The following is a 23,852-nucleotide window of genomic DNA, read 5'->3' as shown; positions in this document are numbered from 1 at the left end:
TATAGGTGAGAAACCCTTAGAGTGATCTGCACAGTCTCAGGGCCTATTGCTGCTGCTTTGTCAGGATGTGTTTTGACAAGGAGCAATGACACCAAAAAAAAGCTTTAATTACATTAAAAATTGTATGATTATTTGGATTTTTAAAAATTAAGACCAAGTAGCATATCTTAATAGTAACAAATGCATTCTACTTACTTCCCTGTAGGCAACGGGAAGGATTATGGAAAAGACTACAAGCTTATTTTCCACTTACAAAAAAAACCCAGGCTGGAACTCCAACTCAAGGAGGTGGATGAATTCGGGAACTACAGCTGCTCTCATTATAAGGGCACCATTGTGGTTTATAAAGTACCTAAAGGAAAGGCAGCCCACAAGTTGGATCAATCGCTCATACTTAATGAGAACCATTTTCAGTTGCCAGTTTGCAAATTACCATTGAGATTGCCAAAGGTGAGTTATTTTACTTCCCTCGTTACCATATTTTGTTAATTCTTTACAATGCTCTACCACAATAGAAACTTTGGGCATATGGTAGTTGAAGTGAAAAGGAAAGGTGGCAATAGAGTTGACAATGAAGGAGTGGGTAGCTACACTTTCAGAGTGGCAGAATACATATCAGGTCCACTTCCATATCAAATTTCTAACAGAAACAATTCAAGTTGATTTGATCCCGACAGCACATTGTTAATGACTATAGGACTAATGTCATCCATTTTCTGTAACTGCATCTGAGTGACTAGATCATTTATGAAAACATTGAATATATTTTAGAGCAAAACTCTTTGAGGAAAAATTGTGTGGTGAGCAGGAAAATGACATCAAATATTTTCATCAAGGATTTCCAAATCCTGCACACTGGTTTTGAGCGTTAATTAGCCTTATTTAAAATTCTATAATTGACCCCAGCTGGTTGGCTCATTGGATAGAGCGTCAGCCCAGCATGCAGACATCCTGGGCTTGATCCCCAGTCAGGGCACAGATGAGAAGTGACCATCTGTTTCTCTCTGTCTCCCTCTCCCCTTTCTTTCTCTCTTCCCCTCCCACAGCCAGTGGCTCAGTTGGTTTGAGCATCGGCCCCAGACGGGGTTTGCTGAGTGGGTCCTGGTTGGGGTGCCTGCGGGAGTCTGCCTCTCTATCTCCCCTCCTCCCACTTAAAAAAATTATTATCGGGACAGTATGATCAAATTGTTTTTCCTAACATATCAAACAACACATAATTTTATTGCCGTATATATTATTTCTTTTAGTGACCCATGACTTAATATTTCTAAATTACATTATTAATGAAAAAATAACTGAAAATTTTTTTTTTACCATTCTAGAAGAAAAACAAATTTATTCTTTAAAGATGCCAAAATGATTTTTCACTATTTTTTTTCATTACATGTTATGAGTAGCAAGAATTTATTTTCTGTGGGGTTAGATTTTTGTACTATTTTAAAGAAATTGTCAAGTAAGTAATTACTGTGAGAAATATTGACTGAACTTCAGTCAATATTCAGAATATTCAGAATAGGGGTATGTGCTATTCAAAAGTAGGGTATGTGCTATGCTAGAGAGTACGGTAACTACAGAACTATAAAAGATAATCCCAGCCCTAACACCGCCTTGTCCTTAATGGGAGCCACTATCCACGTGTGTCTGTGGAACACTGGGAATATGGCCAGTCCATATTGAGGTATGCTGTATGTGAAATACATACTGGATTTTGAAGATTCAGTTCAAAAAAATATAAAATATTTCATTAATAATTTATTTATATTAATTACATAGTAAACTATAATAATTTGGTTATGGGATTAAATATTATTAAAATTAATCTCACCTGTTTTTTTAAAAAAATGTATGTGACTAAAATAAAATAAATTCTTATGTGTCTCAAACTGTATTTCTGTGGGACAGCATTGCTCTAAATGACTTGCAATCTAGCAGAGTATGCACAATAATGATACAAAGTCACCTTGTTAGATAGTAACTGATTAAACTGATGGAATAAACAGCAGTACTAATAGTTGTTCAGTGGAGAGAAAGCTAAAATCAGTAGAAGTTTCATGGTGGTTATGGCGTTTTATCTGAACCTTGTAAATTAGTAGAAAGTTGGCCATTGGAAAGGAAGGTAAAAATTTCTTAGGGTGAGGAAATGGTATGGATTTGAGTGGAGGTAGAAGGCAGAGCTTAGCAAGAATTCACAATCCATATAACCATTATAGTAATTTCTAATGTGCCAAAAGTCTTCCAAGAACTGTACATACAGTATGACTAAATCCTCACAAAAATCTAATGAGCCATTATCACTGTTCTCATTTTAAAGCAAATTGAGGCATAGAAATTTTAGGTAGCTTGCCTGTGGTCTCCCCACAGCTAAGTAAATGTCAGAGCTAGGATTCTAACCCAGAATATCTGCTTCCCACATATCCAATTACTGTGTGCTGTAGCCTCTTTGGCAGTTCAAACTTGGATTCTTAGGGATGGATTTTAGGACAGCCAGGTTCACACTTGAAGCCATAATGATAAAACATATCTATCACGCTTTAGTGTAGAGGTGATATTAAAATTATTTAACAAATGATATGACATGGGTTCTGGTCATTCAAACAGAAAATAGCCATTTGAGCAGAAGTGCAGGGTTCTTAGAGATATTAACTTTTTTGTTATTTTTTGAAAGGTTTTTTAAAAATTAAATTTACTGGAGTAACATTGGTTAGTAACATTATACAATATTCAGGTGTACAAAATTATAATACATCTATATACTATACAGTGTGTTCACCATTCAAAGTCTAGTGAGATGTTCTGTCTTTACTTACTGGTTTGCGGGAAATCCTCGGGTCCTTGGGCAGCCTGTGTAGGCTGGCGGAGTCCATTAAGCCACCAGTACTGAAAATTCTATTTGACGAACAGTACAGCTATCTAGGCGTCCACCCACTCTCAATTTTCCCTCTGTTCCCTTTCCTGTCCATCTGAGGGCTTCTGCCCTGCTGCTTCCTGTGCGTGGGGCTCTCTTCTCTCAGACACAGGGCCAGTTATCCCTCGGGCCTCAGATATCACCTCCTTGTCCTGAGGTTCCCATCTCCTTATCTAAAGTCACTCTTCAACACACTCCCCTTTTAAAACTTACCTAGTCATATTTACCACGAATTTAAACTGTTTAAATTATTAGATTTGTGTTCATTTATTTTCTATTTGTGTTTGCTCCCTGAGAAAGCAAGCTTCATGAGTGAAAAGCCTTGCCTACCCTCGTTGTTTCTGTAGAGATTAGAACAGTATATAAATATAAATACAAATATAAATATATATATACAAAGTATATAACTGTATATACATAGTTCATATAATACACACACACACACACACATATATGTTTGACACATTAAAAGTGTCAGCTTTTTTTTTGTCTTGCCCAAGCAATTGTTCCCTCCTTGAGGGTGACAGCACCCTGGCCGGGAATGCGTGCCATCAACTGTGCAGGCACATCCACTATCCTGCCAGTTTGTCAGTGCCACACATATACATGTGCTTGATAAATATTTGTCAATGATCAGATGAATGAAACAATTCTCCAAACCTTAAAATTGTCCAATCCTGGCTGGGTAGTTCAGTGGATAGAGTGTCATCCCAGCACACCAAGGTTGCAGCTTTGATCCCCAGTCAGGGCACATCAGAGAGGTGATCACTGAATGCACAATTAAATGGAACAACCAGGTGGGATGATGCATTGATGATTCTCTCTCTCTCTTCTCTTCCTTTCTCAAATCAATAGGAAAAAAAAAAACCACCTTAAAATTGTCCATCCTTGACATTGATAATCTTGAAACTATAAGGGCCTGTTTAAAAAAATACGTTTGAAACATCTGCTGCCTTTCATAAGTGAATCTGCACCACCTGTCCTGGCCTCTTCTCCCAGCTGGGCGGGGCTTTCCCGAGTCACTCTGTGGCTCTTTCTTGTGCCCACACACAGGCTGTTCAGTAAGTTTCTTGAGGTTGAGAGAGAACCTGTGGCTATAGAAATGTTTCCTTCCCTTCTTTTCAAACTAACATACCTAAGTGAGAATCAAAACTATGATCTTTAGTTTTGGGAGAGCAGATTTCTTCCATAAGATTCAGAATTTTTAAAAAATCAACCTCAGCAACCTCGGCTAGGCAGTATGAAAATGGGCTGTTTCTGAGGAAATGAATGTAGCCTTTTTATATAGAGCTTGGCATTAGTGAATACTACATTATGCATTCATTTATACATATCGCATAAATTAGGTGCAGTCATTTCTCAAAATTAACAGTGCTTTCCACCCAGAAGTCGTAAATGCTCCTATGTATGTATTTAGATCTAAACACAAACACATTCATATACACATACATATAGGATGGAATGTTAATACACTATATCTGATTCCCAAAGATGTGAAAACATACCACCCATTACTTCATGCTCATGAGGATCTCTGGGTATCTTATCCTTCAGCCTCCACACTCTATTTATTCATATATTAATTCATTTGACAAACACTGCTTGTATTCCATGGGCAAGACATACGTGGTGTTCCTGTATGTATGGTCTCATTCTTCCCTTGCCTTTCTACAGACTGTTCTCAACTCAGAGGGCAGAGAGAGCCTCCAAACCGCTGGGTCATTTCCTGCCTTTCCTCCAACCCCTGCAGTGGCTCCTGGCTTCACTCACAGGGAAACACTCTATATGAAGTTGGCCCCCACTGTCTCTAGGACCTTCTTTCCTATACTCTTCACTTATTGAACTCTAGCCACCAGGACTCCCTTACTGTTCTTCTTGGAACTTGCCAAACATGCATCTGCTTTAGGTCTTTTGTTAGTGGTTCCTCGCTGCTTGGAATGTTCTCCCTCCATAGATAGCTGCATGGCTGACACGATGACCCCCTTCAACCCTTTCCTCTTCTCCAAAGCCATCCCTGATTATCTTACCGCCGTCTACTCCTACCCACACTCCCGATCTTTTTAACTCGCTCTGATTTTTTTTTCTTTCTGCTAAAGCATCATCACCTTTTAACATGTATTTCCTCATTGGTTAGGTTTACTTAGAAAACCCTCCCCTCCACAACAAGGACACAAACTCCTGGAGCGCAGGGCCCTTCATATGTTTGGTTCATTGCCGAATCGCAAGGACCTCAAATAGAGCCTGGCATATGTTAGGTGCTCAGTCAATGTTGGTTGAGTGAGTGAATGAATTCATAGAGAAAGCTTGCACCTTCAATACCAATAGTATGAAGAGGAAAGTGAAAAGGGTCGAAAGGACCATAATTTAGCATCAGAGTGTTGACAGAATCGGCAAAGTACACATACAAATGGGACTTCACCATGGAGGTGCCTTCTGGGCTGGGAAGCAGCGGTGACAGGAAGCCCATGGGCATGTGTGGCCAGCAGAGCACAGCGGTGGGGCGAACAGCAAGTACCCAGACAGGGCTCGGCGGGAGCTTCTAGCCCAGCACTCCAAGAGACCATCGTGCAAATGCGCGTGTGAGGGGCAGAGAGGGGTGACAAGGTGTGGAAGAAAAAAGAGGGTCCTGGTGACAGTTCACATTTCAAAGTGATCTTCTGAAGATGGTCACGTAATCAGTATATGTGAAAATGTCTGGCTGAACAGAACAATGATTTGCCTCTAAATCCTTCCTAAGTTGTGCTTCAAACTTCCTCCTTTTACCAAACATTCGAGTAAACTGGCTTCCTGCTGTGTCTGTGTGTGCTTTGGCGGAAGCAAGGCAAGTTTCAGAACTCTCAAAGATTTTTTTTAGGTGGAAGGAAGTCATGTGTGTGCTTCTGAAATAATGCAACATAAGGAACTGTCTGTGCCATTTGGTCACTTGTGCTTGAGTTGTGACTGTCTTTTACACTTCCCATCTGCTCGGAGGCTCTGCCTGGGGGGAGAGCAGGGCTCTGGGGCTGGTGGCTGTTCCTGCCGGTGTCTGTTGGAGGCTGCAGTCCCCAGGCATACCTAACTGACATATTTATGTGAGCCTTCTGCTGACCCAGGTTTTGTTTAGCCTGCACTTCCCTTTTTTAAAAATTGAACTCATGACATGTGACTTCTAGTAAATAATGATACTGCTCATACACGTACTTTCTCGCCACATTAAATAACTTGCTGTGTCAGAGGGAGGAAGCAGGCAGGGGCTGGTGCGACATTGATTTCATCAGAATCACCACCGTCTCACCACTTGGGACATTTCATCGCCATCTCCCTGCCTTGCTAGGGATGATTTTTTTCTTCTATATGATATATTTTTAAAAACCATGTAAAATACCAAAGAACAATCTTGACTAAATAAATGAAAAGATTCTGAGCTATTGAAAATTTTATATTCACACTTTGATTCTACTTAGGGTTCTTAGTCATAATAATTTACAAAATTATCTTAAGGTTCAAGAAAGAAGTGGGATTTATTACCCTGCTGCTGGTTGTTAAGAAAGCAGATTAGAAAAGGCATATACTGGCCTGGCTGGTGGGCTCAATGGTAGAGTGTTGACCCAGCATTTGAAAGTCCTGGGTTCAATTTCCAGTTAGGACACACAGGAGAAGTGACCATCTGCTTTTCCACACCTCCCTCTTTTCCCCTCTTCCCCTCCGAGACTTGGCTTGAATGGTTCAAGCAAAGTTGGCCCTGGGTGCTGAGGATGGCTCCATCGCTTCATCTCAGGCACTAAAATAGTTTGATTGCCAAGCAATGGAGCAGTAGCCCAAATAGGCAGAACATCGCCCTGTAGGGGGCTTGCTGGGTGGATCCCCATCTGGGCACATGCAAGAGTCTGTCTCTGCCTCCTTGCCTCTCACTTAATAAAAAAAGAAAGAAGGAGAGAAAGAAAGAAGAAAGAAAGAAGGAGAGAAAGTAAGAAGAAAGAAAGAAAGAAAGAAAGGGCAGAAGGAAGAAAGGAAGGAAGGAAGGAAGGAAGGAAGGAAGGAAGGAAGGAAGGAAGGAAGGAAGGAAGGAAAGGAGGGAGGGAGGGAGGGAGGGAGGGAGGGAGGAAGGAAGGAAGGAAGGAAGGAAGGAAGGAAGGAAGAAAGAAAGAAAGAAAGAAAGAAAGAAAGAAAGAAAGAAAGAAAGAAAGAAAGAAAGAAAAGGCATATATCTTTAAAAAAAACCCTAAGAGAAATGGTGTGCATGTATGCATATGTGTGCGTGTGGGGAGGGGGAAGAGTGAACTTAATTATGACTTTAAATTTTTCTGTAACTTAGTTTCATGCTTTCTCTACTAGAGTTAATTCCAATAATATGTATGTTGTTTCATGCTCCTCCCCCTGCCAACAATAGAGGAAAGTCAGGAGAGTCTTGGTAAGTAGAGAGCATGTCAAGGTTTTTGTTTCAGTTCTGGCTCTCCTTGGCTCTTCCTTGATGCCTTCCAGGCCTGCAGTCTGACCTTCCTCTAAGCCATCAGAATGACCTTTAGAGACCCAGTTTTGATCTTGTCACTGAAAAATTGACTTTATCTGGCACATGACATGTGAAAGGCAGAATATGAGCCAAACTGGTTCAGTCAGCAATGGGATCCTCAGTCTTAATTTGGAAAGTGTTGTGCCCACTAATTTTAATCAGAAGAGAATCTTTCTCTTCTTCCCCTTCCTTCCTTTTTATCTTCTCTTTCCTTTTCCTTTTTCTTCTCTCCTCTTCTTCTCTTGCCCCCTCATCAATTCCCCTGACTCTTCTCTCCCGCCCTTCACCCCTCTTCTCCTCCCTTCACCCTCGTCCTGCTCCTCTTGTCAGCCTCCTCCTCCTTCTGCCTCTTGCACTCTGTCCATGAAGGGGGAGGTTTTCTCTGCTCAGTGGGCAGTATAACAAAACCAGAAATTGTGCACTCTGCTGTCATGCGGCTTTCAATAATTCTTTAACAGAAAAAGCACCTGTATTCTTGCCTGTATGAGAAACTGAGAAAAGGTAATTGATATTTGTATTTCTTCTCTTAAAATTGTAACATTTAAAAGTAAACGATGATGTTCATCAATTCAAACAATTTTCTAGTTCATAAACTCCAACTGTTTTCTCTCTTTTTTTTTGTAGATTTATCAGTCAACATGTCAATTAACAAATACTAATTAAGTACCTATTATATGAGATATTATATAGAGCCTAAATAATGAGTAATACATGTCTAAGTCCTAGCTTTCAAGGAAATTACAATCCAGTTTGAGAAATAAAGTATAAACACTTTAAAAGTTATAAAACAATGTAAGAGATAATATAACAATACAGCAAACCAGGAACTGATGATTAATTGCAAATGAATGACCAAGATGGTGAGTACTAGGGCATTTCAGAGAACAGGGTGATTCCTGAGGGCTGAGGCAGCCTGTGGCCATGTCACAGAACAGCACAGATGTAGAGACTATCTAGTTTCTGAAGGGGAAGAGAGAAAAAGGCAGTGGGTTCCACACAAAGTGATGGTATGAGTTGGAACTTTGAGTTAGCAAGGCACAGAGGTTTCAAGAAATGACAATGGCCTGACCAGGTGGTGGCGCAGTGAATAGAGCATCAGACTGGGATGAGGAGGACCCAGGTGTGAGACCCCGAGGTCGCCAGCTTGAGCGCGGGTTCATCTGGTTTGAGTAAAGCTCACCAGCTTGGATCTAAGGTCGCTGGCTCGAGCAAGGGGTTACTCAGTCTGCTGTAGTCCCACGGTCAAGGTACATATGAGAAAGAAATCAACGAACAACTAAGGTGTCGCAACGAAAAACTAATGATTGATGCTTCTCATCTCTCTTCATTCCTGTCTGTCTGTCCCTATCTATCCCTCTCTCTGACTCTCTGTCTCTGTAAAAAAAAAAAAAAAAAAAAAAAAAAAAAGAAGAAGAAGAAAAAAAAAGAAAAAGAAATGACAATGAATAGACCTGTGTGGCTTAACTGAAAGATTCGGAAATATTAGATTGGAAATGAATTGGGGAAAGATTATGGAGGGCTTTGACCGCTTTGTTTATATCTACCAAATATCTCTGTGAAATTGTTACAGGTGGGGCTTTCTGTCCAAATATGTCAAAAGGATGTGGCATTTCATGATATAGAGATCATGTGCAAGGCAGAGATTCAAATCAGAGATCCTCAGCACATGAGTAAACAAAAACATCTCTCAGCCACTGGTATTCTTGGTATGTGTATGGCTGTACCTGAGGATAGGGAAGTGGACATTTAGTTCATGTATAAGTAGGCTTTTCTTTTATTCTATAAGTAATAGCAAGCCATTGGTAAATTTGGACCAGGCAGGTTACAGGATCAAATTTTGTTAGCAATATCACTGTGGCAGGCTATCAGGGTAAGTTAGAAAGAGGTGAGCATAGTAGTATAATAAGGGTGAGTGAAGGCGTCATGGAAAGGATGGTGATGGACCGATCTGAGACCATGGCAGTAAGGAGGCTAAGCAGGGAACAGAGCTGGAGAGAGATTTAACTTTGGGACCAACTAGACTTGGTGATAGTGTGAATGCGTGTGGGGGTCAGAGAGTAGGAAGACATTGGGAGATAGAGAAAGCTGTGAGAGGGGGCTTCCTAGGGTGGCCCCCTGGATATAGCATAATGTTTTATCAAATTTACTTTGGAATCGTGTTTAAACTTGCATTTCATTTTTTTTTTTGTATTTTTCCGAAGTTAAAAGCAGGGAGGCAGTCAGACAGACTCCCACTTGTGCCTGACCGGGATCCACCCGGCATGCCCACCAGGGGGCGATGCTCTGCCCATTTGGGGTGTTGCTCCATTTCAACTGGAGCCAGTCTAACGCCTGAGGCAGAGGCCATGGAGCCATCCTCAGCACCCAGACCAACTTTGCTCCAATGGAGCCTTGGCTGCAGGAGGGGAAGAGAGAGACAGAGAGGAAGGAGAGGGGGAAGGGTGGAGAAGCAGATGGGTGCTTCTCCTGTGTGCCTTGGCTGGGAATCGAACCTGGGATTTCCACATGCCAGCCGATGCTCTACTGCTGAGCCAACCGGCCAGGGCCTGCATTTCATCTTTATTCCTCCAAATATTGCCCTACCCAGTACATAGATAATCACCATTTTCTCTTCACCAGCCCCCTTTTCTGCTCTAGGTCTCAAAACTGATGGGGTGGTTTATCTCAAAAACAAATAAATATGATTTATCACTCTTCTAAAACTCAGTTGGCACTTTATATGCATTGATCAAAGTCCAAGCCATTTACCCTGTTATAAGGCCCCTCCTAACTCCTATATTTTACCCCCCAAACCCTGTTACATGCTACTTACCTAACTTATTTGGCACCTGACCTCTTGAGGGCTCACTTCTTGTGCACATTATGCTCTTACTCTCCTCAGAGACTGTTTTTACAGGTGGCCTTGTGACAGCACGGACCTCAGCCTTAGTGCTCCTGTCACCTTTTTGGAAGAAGCCTTTACATTAACCAGGCAGCATTGGGTACGGCTCTGAAACTAAAACCAAACACTTTGAGTTTGTATGCCTGTATGGCCTGTTATAATTTTTATTTCTATAATAATTTTAATGGTAGTAATAAGTAACATTTATTAAGTTATCCTTGCTAGTGACTTGATAAAGCACTTACACATATTAACTCATTGGCCACAGAGGCAGGTGGCTGAAGAAACTGAGGCACAGAGAGATTTGTTCAGGGACAAACAGGTAGAGAAAGGTCAAGCTACTGTGTGAACCAAGGTGGTCTGACTCCAGTGGTGGGACTCCTAACATTATTAGCCCTGCTGTTGCCTTTTGTGATGGTCCCTCGGTGCTGCGAGCATAGCTTGTTCAAGTCAAGCATCGCTCCTATGCATTCAGTAATGTTGATTTAATTCATAAATAAGTGTGTGCTGGGGAGTTGTTGAGCAGTTGGAGGTGGAGTCAGTACTAATGAGAGGTGTCCCTATGCCCTTCCCATGCTGGCAGCTACCCTGGGCAGGAGCTCTTTACGCCTCCAAAGCAGTGATACGTGGGCATTGCACGCACAGTAGCAAGACCGGGCAGGGGTGGCTACCCAGGCTTCTTCCAGCAGCATTCGTACCACCCTTTCTGTCTGTAAAGCTGTTTCTGTCTGTAATCCAAAAGTGTGGAAATAAAACAAAAGTTGAGGATATATTTTAAAGCATTAGAATATTCTAGAAAGAATTATGTTCCAAGTTCAATAGGCACCTTGACAAGTCTTCAGGATCAACTAAAACTCGTTGGGATTTCAATTTAAAAGGAGAACAATACAGAGAGGAGGTGGAAGTTTGTGCAAGTTCTAACAGTGCTAAGCATCTTTGATTTGTTGAGCTGCGTTTAAAATCAATAGCATCTCCCCGCGCATGGCTGCATTTATGGAGCAAAGGCACGGGCCTTTGCCAGCACTGCTTGGAACAATGAGCAAAATTTTAAGCATATTAACAATAGTCAACACTTTGACAGTGCTTACTAAATTCCATGCATGTTTGAAGTGGTTTATCTGTTTCAGACTGCTTTTAATGACTTCTTTACTGACCCATGTATGTTCTGGATAAATTTCCCGAAGTGTCCAGGTTCTTACTCATGCAGTATCTGCCATTGTTCCCGTCCTTCTGTCTGACCCAGACCTTGAGTCACCTGGGGGGCTCCTGACTTATTCTATCTGCTTACCAGGGACCTAAACTTTCTCCTTTTGTGACTAACTTTTCCAGAGGTCAAGAAGTATTAAAGGTAATTTCCCCTTGACAAAGATAGAGATCTGCATTCTGTTAGGAATTAGGAGCAGCCTGATTACATGTTTAAAAAACCCCCTAAATTTCTAGAGTTATCTCCGAGTGAGACCACATTGGATCAGCTCTTCTGGCTTTCAACGTAGTTCCTATTTCTTTTTCCACAGTAATCTTACTTCTCTGTGGGTTCATGCTGGTCTTCAGATCTAGGTGGAAGCACTTGGCCACGGGTTTCTGTGCAAGCCTTCAGGAGGTTGTACACTGAGTGTGCAATTAGAATAAACCCCTGACAGAAACAACAGGATATTGATAGCTAATGCCGCTGCCTTTTCATTGATTTATTTGGAAGTTTCGTTTTTCTGTTCTTTTTTTTTTTGTGGTGCATTTGTGTAGAAATTTTCAAAGGCATACTAAAATAGAGAAAGTCTACAATGAACCTACACAGACCCGCTCACCCATCATTTTCTGCAATCTTATTTTATCTAATACCCCTGCATTTGTTTGAGTATTTTAAAGCACAGCTGCTATATCCCTTTACTTGTAAATGTTTCTTTAAGAGATAAGAACTGGCCCTGGCCAGTTGGCTCAGCGGTAGAGCGTCAGCCTAGCGTTCGGAGGACCCGGGTTCGATTCCCGGCCAGGGCACACAGGAGAAGCGCCCATTTGCTTCTCCACCCCTCCGCCGTGCTTTCCTCTCTGTCTCTCTCTTCCCCTCCCGCAGCCAAGGCTCCATTGGAGCAGAGATGGCCCGGGCGCTGGGGATGGCTCTGTGGCCTCTGCCTCAGGCCTAGAGTGGCTCTGGTCGCAACATGGCGACACCCAGGATGGGCAGAGCATCGCCCCCTGGTGGGCAGAGCGTCGCCCCTGGTGGGCGTGCCGGGTGGATCCCGGTCGGGCACATGCGGGCGTCTGTCTGACTGTCTCTCCCCGTTTCCAGCTTCAGAAAAATGAAAAAATGAAAAAAAAAAAAAGAAAAAAAAAAAAAAAGAGATAAGAACTGAATTAGCTAATATTATTTAATAGTATCTGCCATTTGGGCATGTTCTATATTCACCAACTTCTTTTTTTCTTTTTATCATTAATTTGTTTTTAAAAAGAAAAATAAACAAGGTCCTAAAAAATGCCTACAGGCTACATTTGTGAGTCTCTGCTACCATTTGTTGAACTCTGAGTAGGTTACATCCTTTACAGACATTATCTCAGTCTACCCTCCTGTCATACTTCAGAGGTAGGAAACATCACCTCTGCTTCACCGGTCAGAGAGTTTAGTAAGAATGTCCAGCTGGCTTGCCTCAGTGTGCATGACTTCACAAGACAAAGCCTGTATGTACTCGGACCCAGACTTCAAGGTCATTCCTCTTGCATGCTGTTCTATCTCCTTTCCTTTCTTGAGCAGGTCAGATCCTTGCTTACTTTATGTCTGCCACTCAACTCTGTGTCGTATTACTTCTCATACCCTCTGTCCCTTCAGGGTGTCTGCCAATCTAAATTCAATCTGAAGTTGAATATTTCCCTTACCACAGGTTAGTTAGGTGCTGATAAACCCCCAGTAGGTGAGGCTTTGCTCAAATCTCTTCTTCTGAAGGCAGACCTTGTCAAGAAGAACAGAATGCTCTGGTATATTTTAAAATGGTTCCATTTGCCTTTTTCCTGCAAGAGGCCCAAGGGGATATTTTTTCAGATACTCTTTTTTTTTTTTTTTTTTGTATTTTTCTGAAACTGGAAACGGAGAGAGACAGTCAGACAGACTCCCGCATGCACCCGACTGGGATCCACCCGGCACGCCCACCAGGGGGCGACGCTCTGCCCACCAGGGGGCGATCTCTGCCCCCTCTGGGGGGTTGCTCTGTCGCGACCAGAGCCACTCTAGCGCCTGGGGCAGAGGCCAAGGAGCCATCCCCAGCGCCCGGGCCAACTTTGCTCCAATGGAGCCTTGGCTGCGGGAGGGGAAGAGAGAGACAGAGAGGAAGGAGAGGGGGAGGGGTGGAGAAGCAGATGGGCGCCTCTCCTGTGTGCCCTGGCCGGGAATCGAACCCGGGACCTCTGCATGCCAGGCGGACACTCTACCACTGAGCAACCGGCCAGGGCTTTTCAGATACTCTTAAGAACCTGGTTGAGCTCCTAGAGGTGAAATTCACAAAAGTGTGGGATCATCCTGGACTGGGTTCCCTGGAGTTTTTAACTCTCAGACTTGTATGAGCACCGAGCCTCCAGCAATTTGTCAATTACAATTCAGGTTTCCTTACCCTGGTTTCTGGGGTGGTCAGTGCTGTGGGATTCTGCTCTGGAAAGTTGAAGAAAGTTCTCTGGATTTGCCTGTCAGTCTTCTTCAGTTTGGGGCGGAGGTTTGCCCTGTGACCTTCTCTTACAGATATAATGAGAGTTGTAGATTTTTTTTTAGTTTGTTCAGCCTTTTACTTCTTTTGGGGCAGAGTGGCAACTTCCAGCTCCTTTACATGCCTTACTCGAAACCAGAAGTTTAGCCAAGTTCACACTAGTTTGTCCTCACTCTATACTGACCGAAGACTTTCTTTTATTCGTAATTATATTGGATCCTATCTGCAGCCCAAATGTTTTATGCTCACATTAATCTTTGGACCAGATTATTTCTTTGGTCATTATGCTAACTTCTTTACAATGGGATTTTATAGAATTTGAACATTATAAAGACTGAGAATATAAATGTTTACTATTATGATGCAATAAAGAAATTCAAGTTAAGCAAATGGCAACCATTACTTAGTTAAAGAGGCCTCTATACAAAATCAGTGGAAAATACAGAATATAGTAAGCAGTGAAAACCGGTAGTTAGTCATGGTATCTAAAAGGCTTATGGTAAAATCCAGGTTAAAGATTCACAGAAATATACTGATTATATATACTGCCTTGATCTATTATTATTCATGCTGCTTTTATTTGTATATCATCTAACTACAAAAGAAGTGACCTATTTTATCAGAAAAATCTACAATAAGTGGGTGGAGGTGAGAAGAATGTGGAGGTTAAGGCTACAATATAATACAATATTATAATAATTACTTGTGAAGTTCTCTTTATGCATAAGTGCTTTAGGGTAAATGATACAAAATAATCACATCAGCATGACACTTTTTGTTATTGATCGCATTGCACTGACACTTAGGTGTAATTCAGTGTGGCATTGATGGAGCTCCAAGTGTTATAAAGTCCTTAGCACCTTGCTACACAAAGAGTGGTTCTGCAGTAGACACCAAAGAACAGGTAGGCAAGTAGAAATTAAAGAGGAATGTTCTACCACTTATTATTTCTATAGCTGCTAAATGACAATAGTATCATTGTGGGTGCCCTTGAAATTAGTGAGCACTCGAGTTACAGTTTAAAATAGGATATTGCTATCGGATTCAAAGATATAATTTTATGGCATTATTTCCTCTTAGCACTTTAAGATATGTGTAAAATTGTGAGACTCATCAAGATAAAAGCAGTTTATATCAGAGACATAATCAACCTTCCTTCAGTAAATAGTGGAACCTGAAAAGATACAACAGATTAGGACCTTTGGATTGCGACAGGAAAAGTAGGGAATGATTAGAGCCCGTCCCACCAAGGAGGTCAGCCAGGGAACTACAGGCAGACACTGGGACTCTATGGGAGGAGCGCTGCATTGGACAAGCAGAAGCTTTCTGCTCTGGCTTGAAACCTTCCCTGAATGAGCGCCAGTGAGATTTAAAAGTAGCGTGCAAGGCAAAAATACTGCACAAGTAAAAATCCAGCAATCCAAAAGGAAAGAAGGGAAAGGGAAAAGTCATTGAAAATTCCCGATGAAGACGCTTCATGTGAGACAAGCACAGTGCCCGGAAATCTAGATCAGGGCTTTCTGGCTCTGCCACAATCCACTGCTTCTATGGCTGCGTGCCAGATGAAGGACTTGGCTTGAATTTTCATGCTTGTGAAAAAACACATATACTTAAATATATACCAGAATCGCTCTGAATGCATCAAGATGCTATGAGATATCTCTGAAGATAAAAAAGAAATGACTGAGAGAGGGAATTATTTATACAAAGGAAAGAAAACCTGCAATGTGTATCTCTTGACTTCGACCATGTCTACTCCATATGCCCTTTGATGGGAATGATAGAATTTGCTGCACTATTTAAATTGGTATTTTTCTCATTTTTTAAAAAGAGTTTCAAGCACATAGTTGATGTCTTGAAAATTCTATGCATTTATTTTGCAGGGCGACAGTGTTAGTGTATTTGAACTTCAGTCATTCTTATGTTATTTCTTAATTGCCTCCCATTAAAACTTCTTGATGAAAATTTTATATACCTGTTTTATGTAATGTCTATGACAAAAATACCTACAAAATGGTATTCAGATTTAATCAACTTGTGTTGAGTGCTCATGATGATTTAGACCGTGTCCTATGCATTAGCAGAGAAAATTTACATCCTTCTTGTATCATCACTGTAAAGTCAGCTATTTTAAAAAAAACAATATATTTTGAAATAATTATAGATTCACAGGAAGTTGTAAAAAATATAGTATGGACAAGTCCTGTATAGTCCTCACCCAGTTTTCCTCAGTGGTTACCCCTTATATAACTACAGTATGACACCCAAAGCAGAAGTCGTCATTGATACAATGTGTATGTATATGTCTGTGTCATGTTATCACATGTGAAATTGGGGTAACCACTGCACCCAAGATACAGAGCTGTTCTGTCCCCACAGAGATCTCCCTGTGTGCTCCTGTGGTCATCCCCTGCCATCCCTAACACGTGGCCATCATTCATCTGTTCTACATCTTTATAATTCTCTCATTTAGAATGTGATGTAAATGGAATCATGGAACTGGTGACTTTTTTGAAACTGGAGTTTTTCCCTCAGCATAATTCCCAGGCCCATGCAAATGGGTGCATTATCTATGACTTGTCCTTTTTATTAGTGAATAGAGCCCGTAGTGTGGCTGTCCCATACTTCATTCACCTAAAGCAGAACATTCCAGTTGTTTTCAGGATTTTTGGCTGTTACAAGGAAGGCTGCTACAAACATTTGTGTACAGCCTTTTGTGATATGTGTTTTTTAAAAATCTGTATAAATCACATTTCAGAGCCGAAATGGAGAAGGTAAGTTGTCTAGAGCACAGAACAGGTCTCCAAACCCAGATGTTCTTACTTTAGCTCCTGTGCTGTTTCCGGTGGTCCCAGATTAAATGAAGAACAAACTGATCTGCAGACAGTGAAGAAAAGTAACAATTCTATATTCGAGTACTTCTTGATATAAAATATTAGTTTTAGAATTATATTTGCTCAAAGACTTGATTGTTTACAGCATCACGTGTGCTCATTTATTTGCTCATTTATTCACTAAAACTAAAACTATTGTTTTAAGGCCCATCAAGTCCCAGGCCCTGTGCGTTATGTGGAAATAGGTGTTGCCCCATGAGGGCATTTCCAAAATACTAGGTTTGTAGCATAGAGGTAGCTTGCTCTATGTTTGCTGGTTTTAATAGTTTCATTGTTCCATTGTATTTGGAACAATGTTCACTCACAGATAATGTGACTGCTACAATATATTTAAATGTGTATTCTTAAGTTTTAATTTTCTGAAAGATTTGGGTTCATGTATTTCACCATATCTCAGGAAAGCACCTACTGAACATGAATGCACAAATACACAATCTCATTTTGCAAGGTATGCAATTCATTACTTCTTCAAATAGGGGTGGGGTTGAGATGGATTTTTATTGGTAGTGTTCACAAATTAATGATTTTTTTTACTTATTCTGTGTCTCCCCCCCCCCCACCCATAGCATGAAAAGTTAATCAACCGGCCACAGAGTACCAAAAGAATTTCCACAGATCCTCTAGGTAAGTGTTCTCATTACAGGGGTGCTTTTTTTCTCTTATGTTTTATAATTTATATGAATTATTTTATTAAAAAAAGAATAGAAAACTTTGCAATTAAACAATCATTCAGTTTACCAGCCTAATAAATGTTTGCCTTTGGAAGTCATGCATGTTTAAGTAAAAACATACTCAAATATAGACATAATGAAAACTTTATTAAAATCTACAAGAAATATGAACCCTAGTAAGTATTATTTTACTACGATAACTAGTAATTGCTTAGGCTGCTGATAACTAGTAAATAGGCCACTGAAGTTTATTCTGAAATGTTGACTATTAATTGTGAGTCTTAAACTATGATCATTTCAAATCTATATCTGAGGGTACTAGATTTTAAATGGAGATATACTGGCACAAAATCACAAAGGAAACCTGTGATATTTGGTTGTGATTATGCATAAATCAATCATATAACAATGATACAAATTTCAGGGTAGAATTTGACACTTCTATTCTATTTAAGCCTTTGAAGCAATTCATTTTGTGATGTTAATAGGTATTACTGCGATAACTTATTGGACAATTAATTGGTCTTCAAAAGACATGCATGAGTGTGTTCTGCTACCATGTCAGACCCAGCACTGAGGGCAAAGCATTCCTTTCAGGGGTTCCTGTTATGGGTTTCTACAGAAAATGTGCAGGCTTTCCTGAATTACATTAGAAGAAAACAGGATGGAAATAAACCTTAGTGTTATATATCCTCTGAGAAGCAATACAACTCTTTTCAAAGAGAGAACAGGTGAAACAGAAAAATCAAAATAAAAAACATCAAAGCAATGCCCCCCCAATAAAAAAAAACCCAAAACAGCAGCAATAGATGAAAGCCAAGCCAGTTTGTTCGCTTTTGACGACCTTGATATTCAAATACGAGCCTTCTCACTACCACTGTCACAGCCCCCAGAGAGCACAGGAAAGGTCGTTACACTATGTGGTCTTGCAAAACCTATGCCATCTGAGCCACTGCGGGAAGGATGATGGCAACTGAGCTTAGAGCAGGATTAAACTATAAAGAGCTTTAAATTTTAAATGCTAAGTGAGGAAGCTTAGACCATAGTTTATAAGAGATTTATCAGCAAGGAGCAAACACAGATTAGACTGAAAATGTACCTTTATTAGTTGTGTGGGAGACTAAAGTTAGTCAAAACTGATGACAGGGATATGGACCAGAACCCTGGCCCCTGAGACTCTCCAGAAAAGAGAGGTTGGTCATGATTAAAATTGAGGCAGTAAGACAGAAAATGGGGGAAATATCTGAGACACATTTAAAGTTAGAACCAGTAAGACTTGGATACAGGGGATAGGAAATCAGCTTTGAGAAATTGAATAATATTACATGTTTTTGACTTACTCAACTGAGTGGTCACATTAACTAAAATTGTTGATAGAGTAAAGGATTAGGAGGTGAGAGGGAAAGGGCGGAGTCGATTTCAATTTGAGAAATATAGAGTTTGAGTTGGCTGTGGTATTTCCTAGTAAGGATAATTAGGAGGCAAATACTATGCCAGGATTTAGGAAAACAAAACCACAGATGAAGATAGAGTAAATCTGGGCTATTTCACAAAGAGGAGTTGGTTAAGGCAGTTAGAGCTGATGAATTTATTGAGGGGAGAGGAAAGAAATAGAAGAGGCATGCGCTAGGGAGCAGTCGGACAGCCGTATCATGGGGAAGAGCCCAGGCAGAGCAGAGAGACTCACGTGGCTGGAGAGGGAAGAGGAGAGCCTGGGCTGGCCGTGGCCCCCACGGGGAGGAGTGAAACGCCTTGTGAAATCAGAGCAGGTGCACACTGAGAATCAGCTGTTGTAAGTAATAATAGGGAAGGCTTGGTGAAGATTGGAAAGTCAACAGAGTTTTAAAAAGAGAATCCTTAAAGCAAGGATTTAAGAAATGAGTTGGTAGTGAACTCGAGGCATCAAGTTTACATTCGTCAATCAATAATATTGTAGTAACTATGCATGGTGAGGTGGGTACTGGAAATATCAAGGGGAGGGTGGTTTTGTTGTTTTATTTTTAATTCAGTGAGATGAGGGGAGGCAGAGACAGACTCCCACATGCCCCCTGACTGGAATCTACCTGACAAGCCCACTAGGGGTCATTGATCCATTGCTCAGCAATTGAGCACTTCTTAGTGCTTGAGGCAGAGGCCATGGAGCCATACTCAGCACCTGGGCAAACCCACTCCAATCAAGCCATGGATGCAGAGCGAGAGAGAGAGAGAAAGAGAGAGAGAGAGAGAGAAGCGAGAGGGGGAGGAGTGGAGAAGCAGATGGGCGCTTCTCCTGTGTGCCCTGACCGGGAATCGAACCCAGGACATTCACATGCCAGGCCAATGCTCTACCACTGAGCCAACCAGCCAGGGCCTGGGGGGAGGAGGCTTTGTAAAGTACATGATACAAAATAACATTGAAAGTAAAAAAAAAAAAAGAAAGATAATAAAATAAAGCTCCTTGTCCTTCAGCTCCAGGAAAAAAAAAAGAAAGATTTTCTGGGAAAGGGAGGGAAGCAAGAGTTCAGTAGTTTGACAGAGTAGCAGGGAGAGAGAGGAGCTGGGGCGTGAGGAGCACGCCAGACCCGGTGGTGGGAGGAGCTGCGGGAGCAGGTGTGGAAGGAAATCACTGGATGGAAAACACTGTGGGGGATGGGATCTGGCAAACAAGAGGGTGAGATTTTGTAAGAAAATGATTTTGAAATGGAAACGAGGTTATGAGGACTCAGGTCAGAGGGCTTTGGGTGAAGCAGGAGAAACACAATGGCTGAGGGACACAGTGAGCTTGAGTTTGGGGCTGACGGATGGTAGAAGAGACTGGGGTCACTGATCTGGAAAAGTTCACAGTGAGTTCAAGAAAAAGATTTCTAATGGATTGGCAAGCTGCTAAGGGCTCAAATGTTCTGAGAAGCATCGAGTTGTGGTTCCCATTCAGCACAGGTTTGTAACCCTGGGCAGCTTAATGGTAATTAAATGCAGTCTGAGAATGAGATTGGGGATTGACAAATTGGGAACAATGGAAGATAAAGAGGACAACAGAGTTTAAGGAAGATGCCAGACCTTCTCTGATGTACAGAGTTGGTCCCTAGGAGCAGCGTGCGAATCCCAGCGGGGATGACTGAACAACTGGGGGCATCAAAGGAATGACGATATTAGTGATGGGCAAGCAGAATATAAAGCAGGAGCAATGGCACAGAGGCTGCGGGAGCTTGGGAGGCACCGGAGGGCAGGGAGAGAGAAGCTGAGGCCTTGGAGGTGGAGTGACTGGTTGATGATGAAATGTGAGACTTGGCCATGAGAGTTAGTTTCTACGATGGAGTCACACCCAGGTCATTGATGTTGACAAGATTAAGGAACTACATGGTCAGCGATGGTCCTGATGATCAGCACAGTGGCTGAACAGAGGACATGGACAGGGAGAGGAGGGCCTATCCTTGTAGCATGGACATCAGAATCAATACACCTCACGATGGGAGCGGAGTGACAATGGAGAGTATAGGTGTGTTCGCCCTATTTCCTGAGTAGCCTTCACAGAGGAGTAGAATGATTCATTCACACTGCAAAACCAGGTGCGATGTGTGTGAGTAGGCAGGTGGAGGAATACTGAGTACGAGGTGGCAGACAGCCTTTGTTCACACCAGACGGCGGAGAACGGGGTGGGGCAGAGCAGGAGAGCGGGCAGAAGGGGCTGCGATGCCGGCTGGTGCTGGTGTGTGGACGGACCGACAGACGGGAGGGCTGGGGGTTTCACTGAGGGTGACAGGCCCGAGTGACACAGTGGAGAAAATAACAGAATAATGAATCCTGAGCCCAGGTGCTAGGAGTCACACGGTAAGGGAAGAGGTATGTTGAACATATAGAATGTATTCAGAGGAGATGTTTGTGGTTCTAAAAAGTAGTTCAGAAACCAGGGGAAACGGTGCGAAGGACAGTCCAGAGAACTGCTCTTTGGGGACTGGACCTGGGCGAGTTTGTGTGCATCTGCAGTTGGGGGTGTGTGAGAGTTGTCCAGCTGCTTCTATAATTTATGCATCAGATCAGTACTAATTAAAGGGAAGTATTTTTTGAACCTACAGATATCCTTGACCATAAGTACTACTCGAAATAGGGTTGAGAGTGTGTTCAATTGCCACGTTTTGCACCCACCCTAATCCCGACTGAGTAGCCTGTCTAGGGCAGAGCCTAGAAACCATTCCGCAAGCCCTTGGGGCTCTCAGGGAGGTTAACATTTGAGAAGCATTGCCGACCCTCTGCAATTAGGTGTCCCCTCAGGATAAGACTCCAGAACTTCCAAGGCTCTCAACCGTCCACCTGGGTGGCCCCAAATCTTTCTGCTGCTCAGGGGACAGGCCAGAGAGCACGCGGGTTTCCTGGGCACAGGTGCGGAGGGTTAGGAGAGGGAAGGCGCCCTGAGCCGTGTCCGTGCCCCCAGGAGCGCGGTGGGAGGAGCTGCTCTCCTGGCTGGCGGCGGAGCTGACCCAGGACAGCGCCGGGAGCCTCTCGGCCTCGCTGCCCCTGCGCCGCAGCGCCCTTCAGCTCATCCAGCTGAAGAACCCAGGTGACCTCCCACAGCAGGTCCACGAGCTTCTGAGCTTCTGGAAGAAATCACTCCCCAATTCCACCGATAAACTGCGCCTTCTGGCTCGTCATCTCCGCAAGATCGGCAGGAATGACCTTTCCGAAGAGCTCAAGGTCAAGTGGGAAAATCAAGTGTCTGCAGACCCCCCAGCCGTGGCTTGACGCAGCAGAGTAAATAAAAAGCCTGAGGTGGGGGGTGGGGCTCTTCCTTTGGGATCGTGCTTGGTTGTAAGATTGTTTCTGTCAACGTTTTCCCAGCGACTTCGGAGTGTTGTGGTTGGGAGTGCAACTGTGTGATAGACGTGCTATTGAGACAAGAGGGGAAGCGCGAATCAGACAATAAAAGGCGTTCCTAGGTTGCAGGGCTCCTTTGTGGTTCAAGGATGCATATTCTGCAAGCGGGACTGTCTTGGGCCCAGGCAACAAACTTACAGCATTTGTAATAGAGTGTGCTCTGTTCACACTCTAATAGCTGAGGTAGCTTTCTAAGTGTCAAGAGAAGATGTGATATCCAGACTCCCTCTTTTTATTGTTATCTACAACAGCAATGTCGATAACAACACACCCTTATCTATCTACATAAAAGTAAAATAGCTCTCCAGGATTCCAGGCAACTAGTTCTCATTATGTGCATATAGTGGAGCCCACAGGTGACAAGGCGGAATAAGGTGAGCTGCAGAGAACTGATATGGATGAAAGTAAATCACTGTCAGAAAACAAACTCCAAGTAAGTTAAAAATAGAGTAACACTTCAGCCATTTACAGCCACAAACTTCTAATAAGAGGTAGCCCGGGCTAGGGAAACCCTTCTATTTTATTATGAGGGGGACGAGGCAAGTGCAGAAAAAAGGCAGGATTAGTGGAAGAATCAGGGCCCTTTCACCTACTGAGGAAGAAAACTGCTTTTCAATCAGTCTGAGAGAAACCTTATTACATAAGCCCTATATATATATGCTCTTGGTTAAAAAAAAAAAGTGAAAAACTCCACAAAACTAACAGAAAAAAAATAGTAATTATCAAAGCCCCTCCATCATTGATAATCCCTGTTAATGTCTAATGTATGAGCTCTGAGACTTTGCAAAGCCTAAGGCCCTTTTGCTCCCTGAAACAGCATGAAATGAATGGGACATTACATTAGTTTTACCAATTTATTAATGCAAATCCATCAGGGCCTTGGCCTTTAAGCAACAGTAGTGGTTAGTTTCAATTACCGAATAATTAGAAATTAGTGAAATTACATGAAAAATTAAACATTTATATGGTCTGGAAATTTAAAGTCAAGATTTCCTTCTATAAACTAAGCAGGGACTTACTTAGATATCTTGTTGGTGATATATATAAAAAGGGGATTCTAGCCTGACCAGGCAGTGGTGCAGTGGATAGAGTGTCGGACTGAGATGCGGAGGACCCAGGTTCGAGACCCTGAGGTTGCCAGCTTGAGCACGGGTTCATCTGGTTTGAGCAAAGCTCACCAACTTGGACACAAGGTCACTGGCTCGAGCAAGGGGTTACTCGGTCCGCTGAAGACCCACGGTCAAGGCACATATGAGAAAGCAATCAATGAACAACTAAGGTGTCGCAACAAAGAACTAATAATTGATGCTTCTCATCTCTCTGTTTCTGCCTGTCTGTCCTTATCTGTCCCTCTTTCTGACTCTCTATCTCTGTTAAAAAAATAAAATAAAATAAAAATAAAAAGGGGATTCTTCTTTTCAAACACCTTTCAATTAAGAGACATTTACAAGTCAAGATTTTCATGATTTTTACAGAAAGTA

The 23,852-nt window shown here is 42.2% G+C and overlaps 1 protein-coding gene across 3 annotated transcripts in view; it reads left to right on the top strand.

Moving 5' to 3' along the window:
- Window positions 1-23,411, top strand: part of DTHD1 (death domain containing 1) — a 58,238-nt gene extending 34,827 nt beyond the window's left edge. For all 3 annotated transcript variants that reach the window (XM_066232440.1, XM_066232442.1, XM_066232439.1), the window contains 3 exons: window positions 206-450; window positions 17,419-17,476; window positions 21,932-23,411. In XM_066232440.1, the coding sequence (XP_066088537.1) occupies window positions 206-450; window positions 17,419-17,476; window positions 21,932-22,239 (611 nt within the window). In that variant the 3' untranslated portion in view covers window positions 22,240-23,411. The remainder of the gene's footprint in view (window positions 1-205; window positions 451-17,418; window positions 17,477-21,931) is intronic.
- Window positions 23,412-23,852: the final 441 nt, after the last annotated feature.

Source organism: Saccopteryx bilineata, chromosome 5 (genome assembly GCF_036850765.1).
Source record: "Saccopteryx bilineata isolate mSacBil1 chromosome 5, mSacBil1_pri_phased_curated, whole genome shotgun sequence".
Lineage (NCBI taxonomy): Eukaryota > Metazoa > Chordata > Mammalia > Chiroptera > Emballonuridae > Saccopteryx > Saccopteryx bilineata.
The sequence above is the reverse complement of the archived record's forward strand: the minus strand, read 5'-3'. Positions and strand labels throughout refer to the sequence as shown.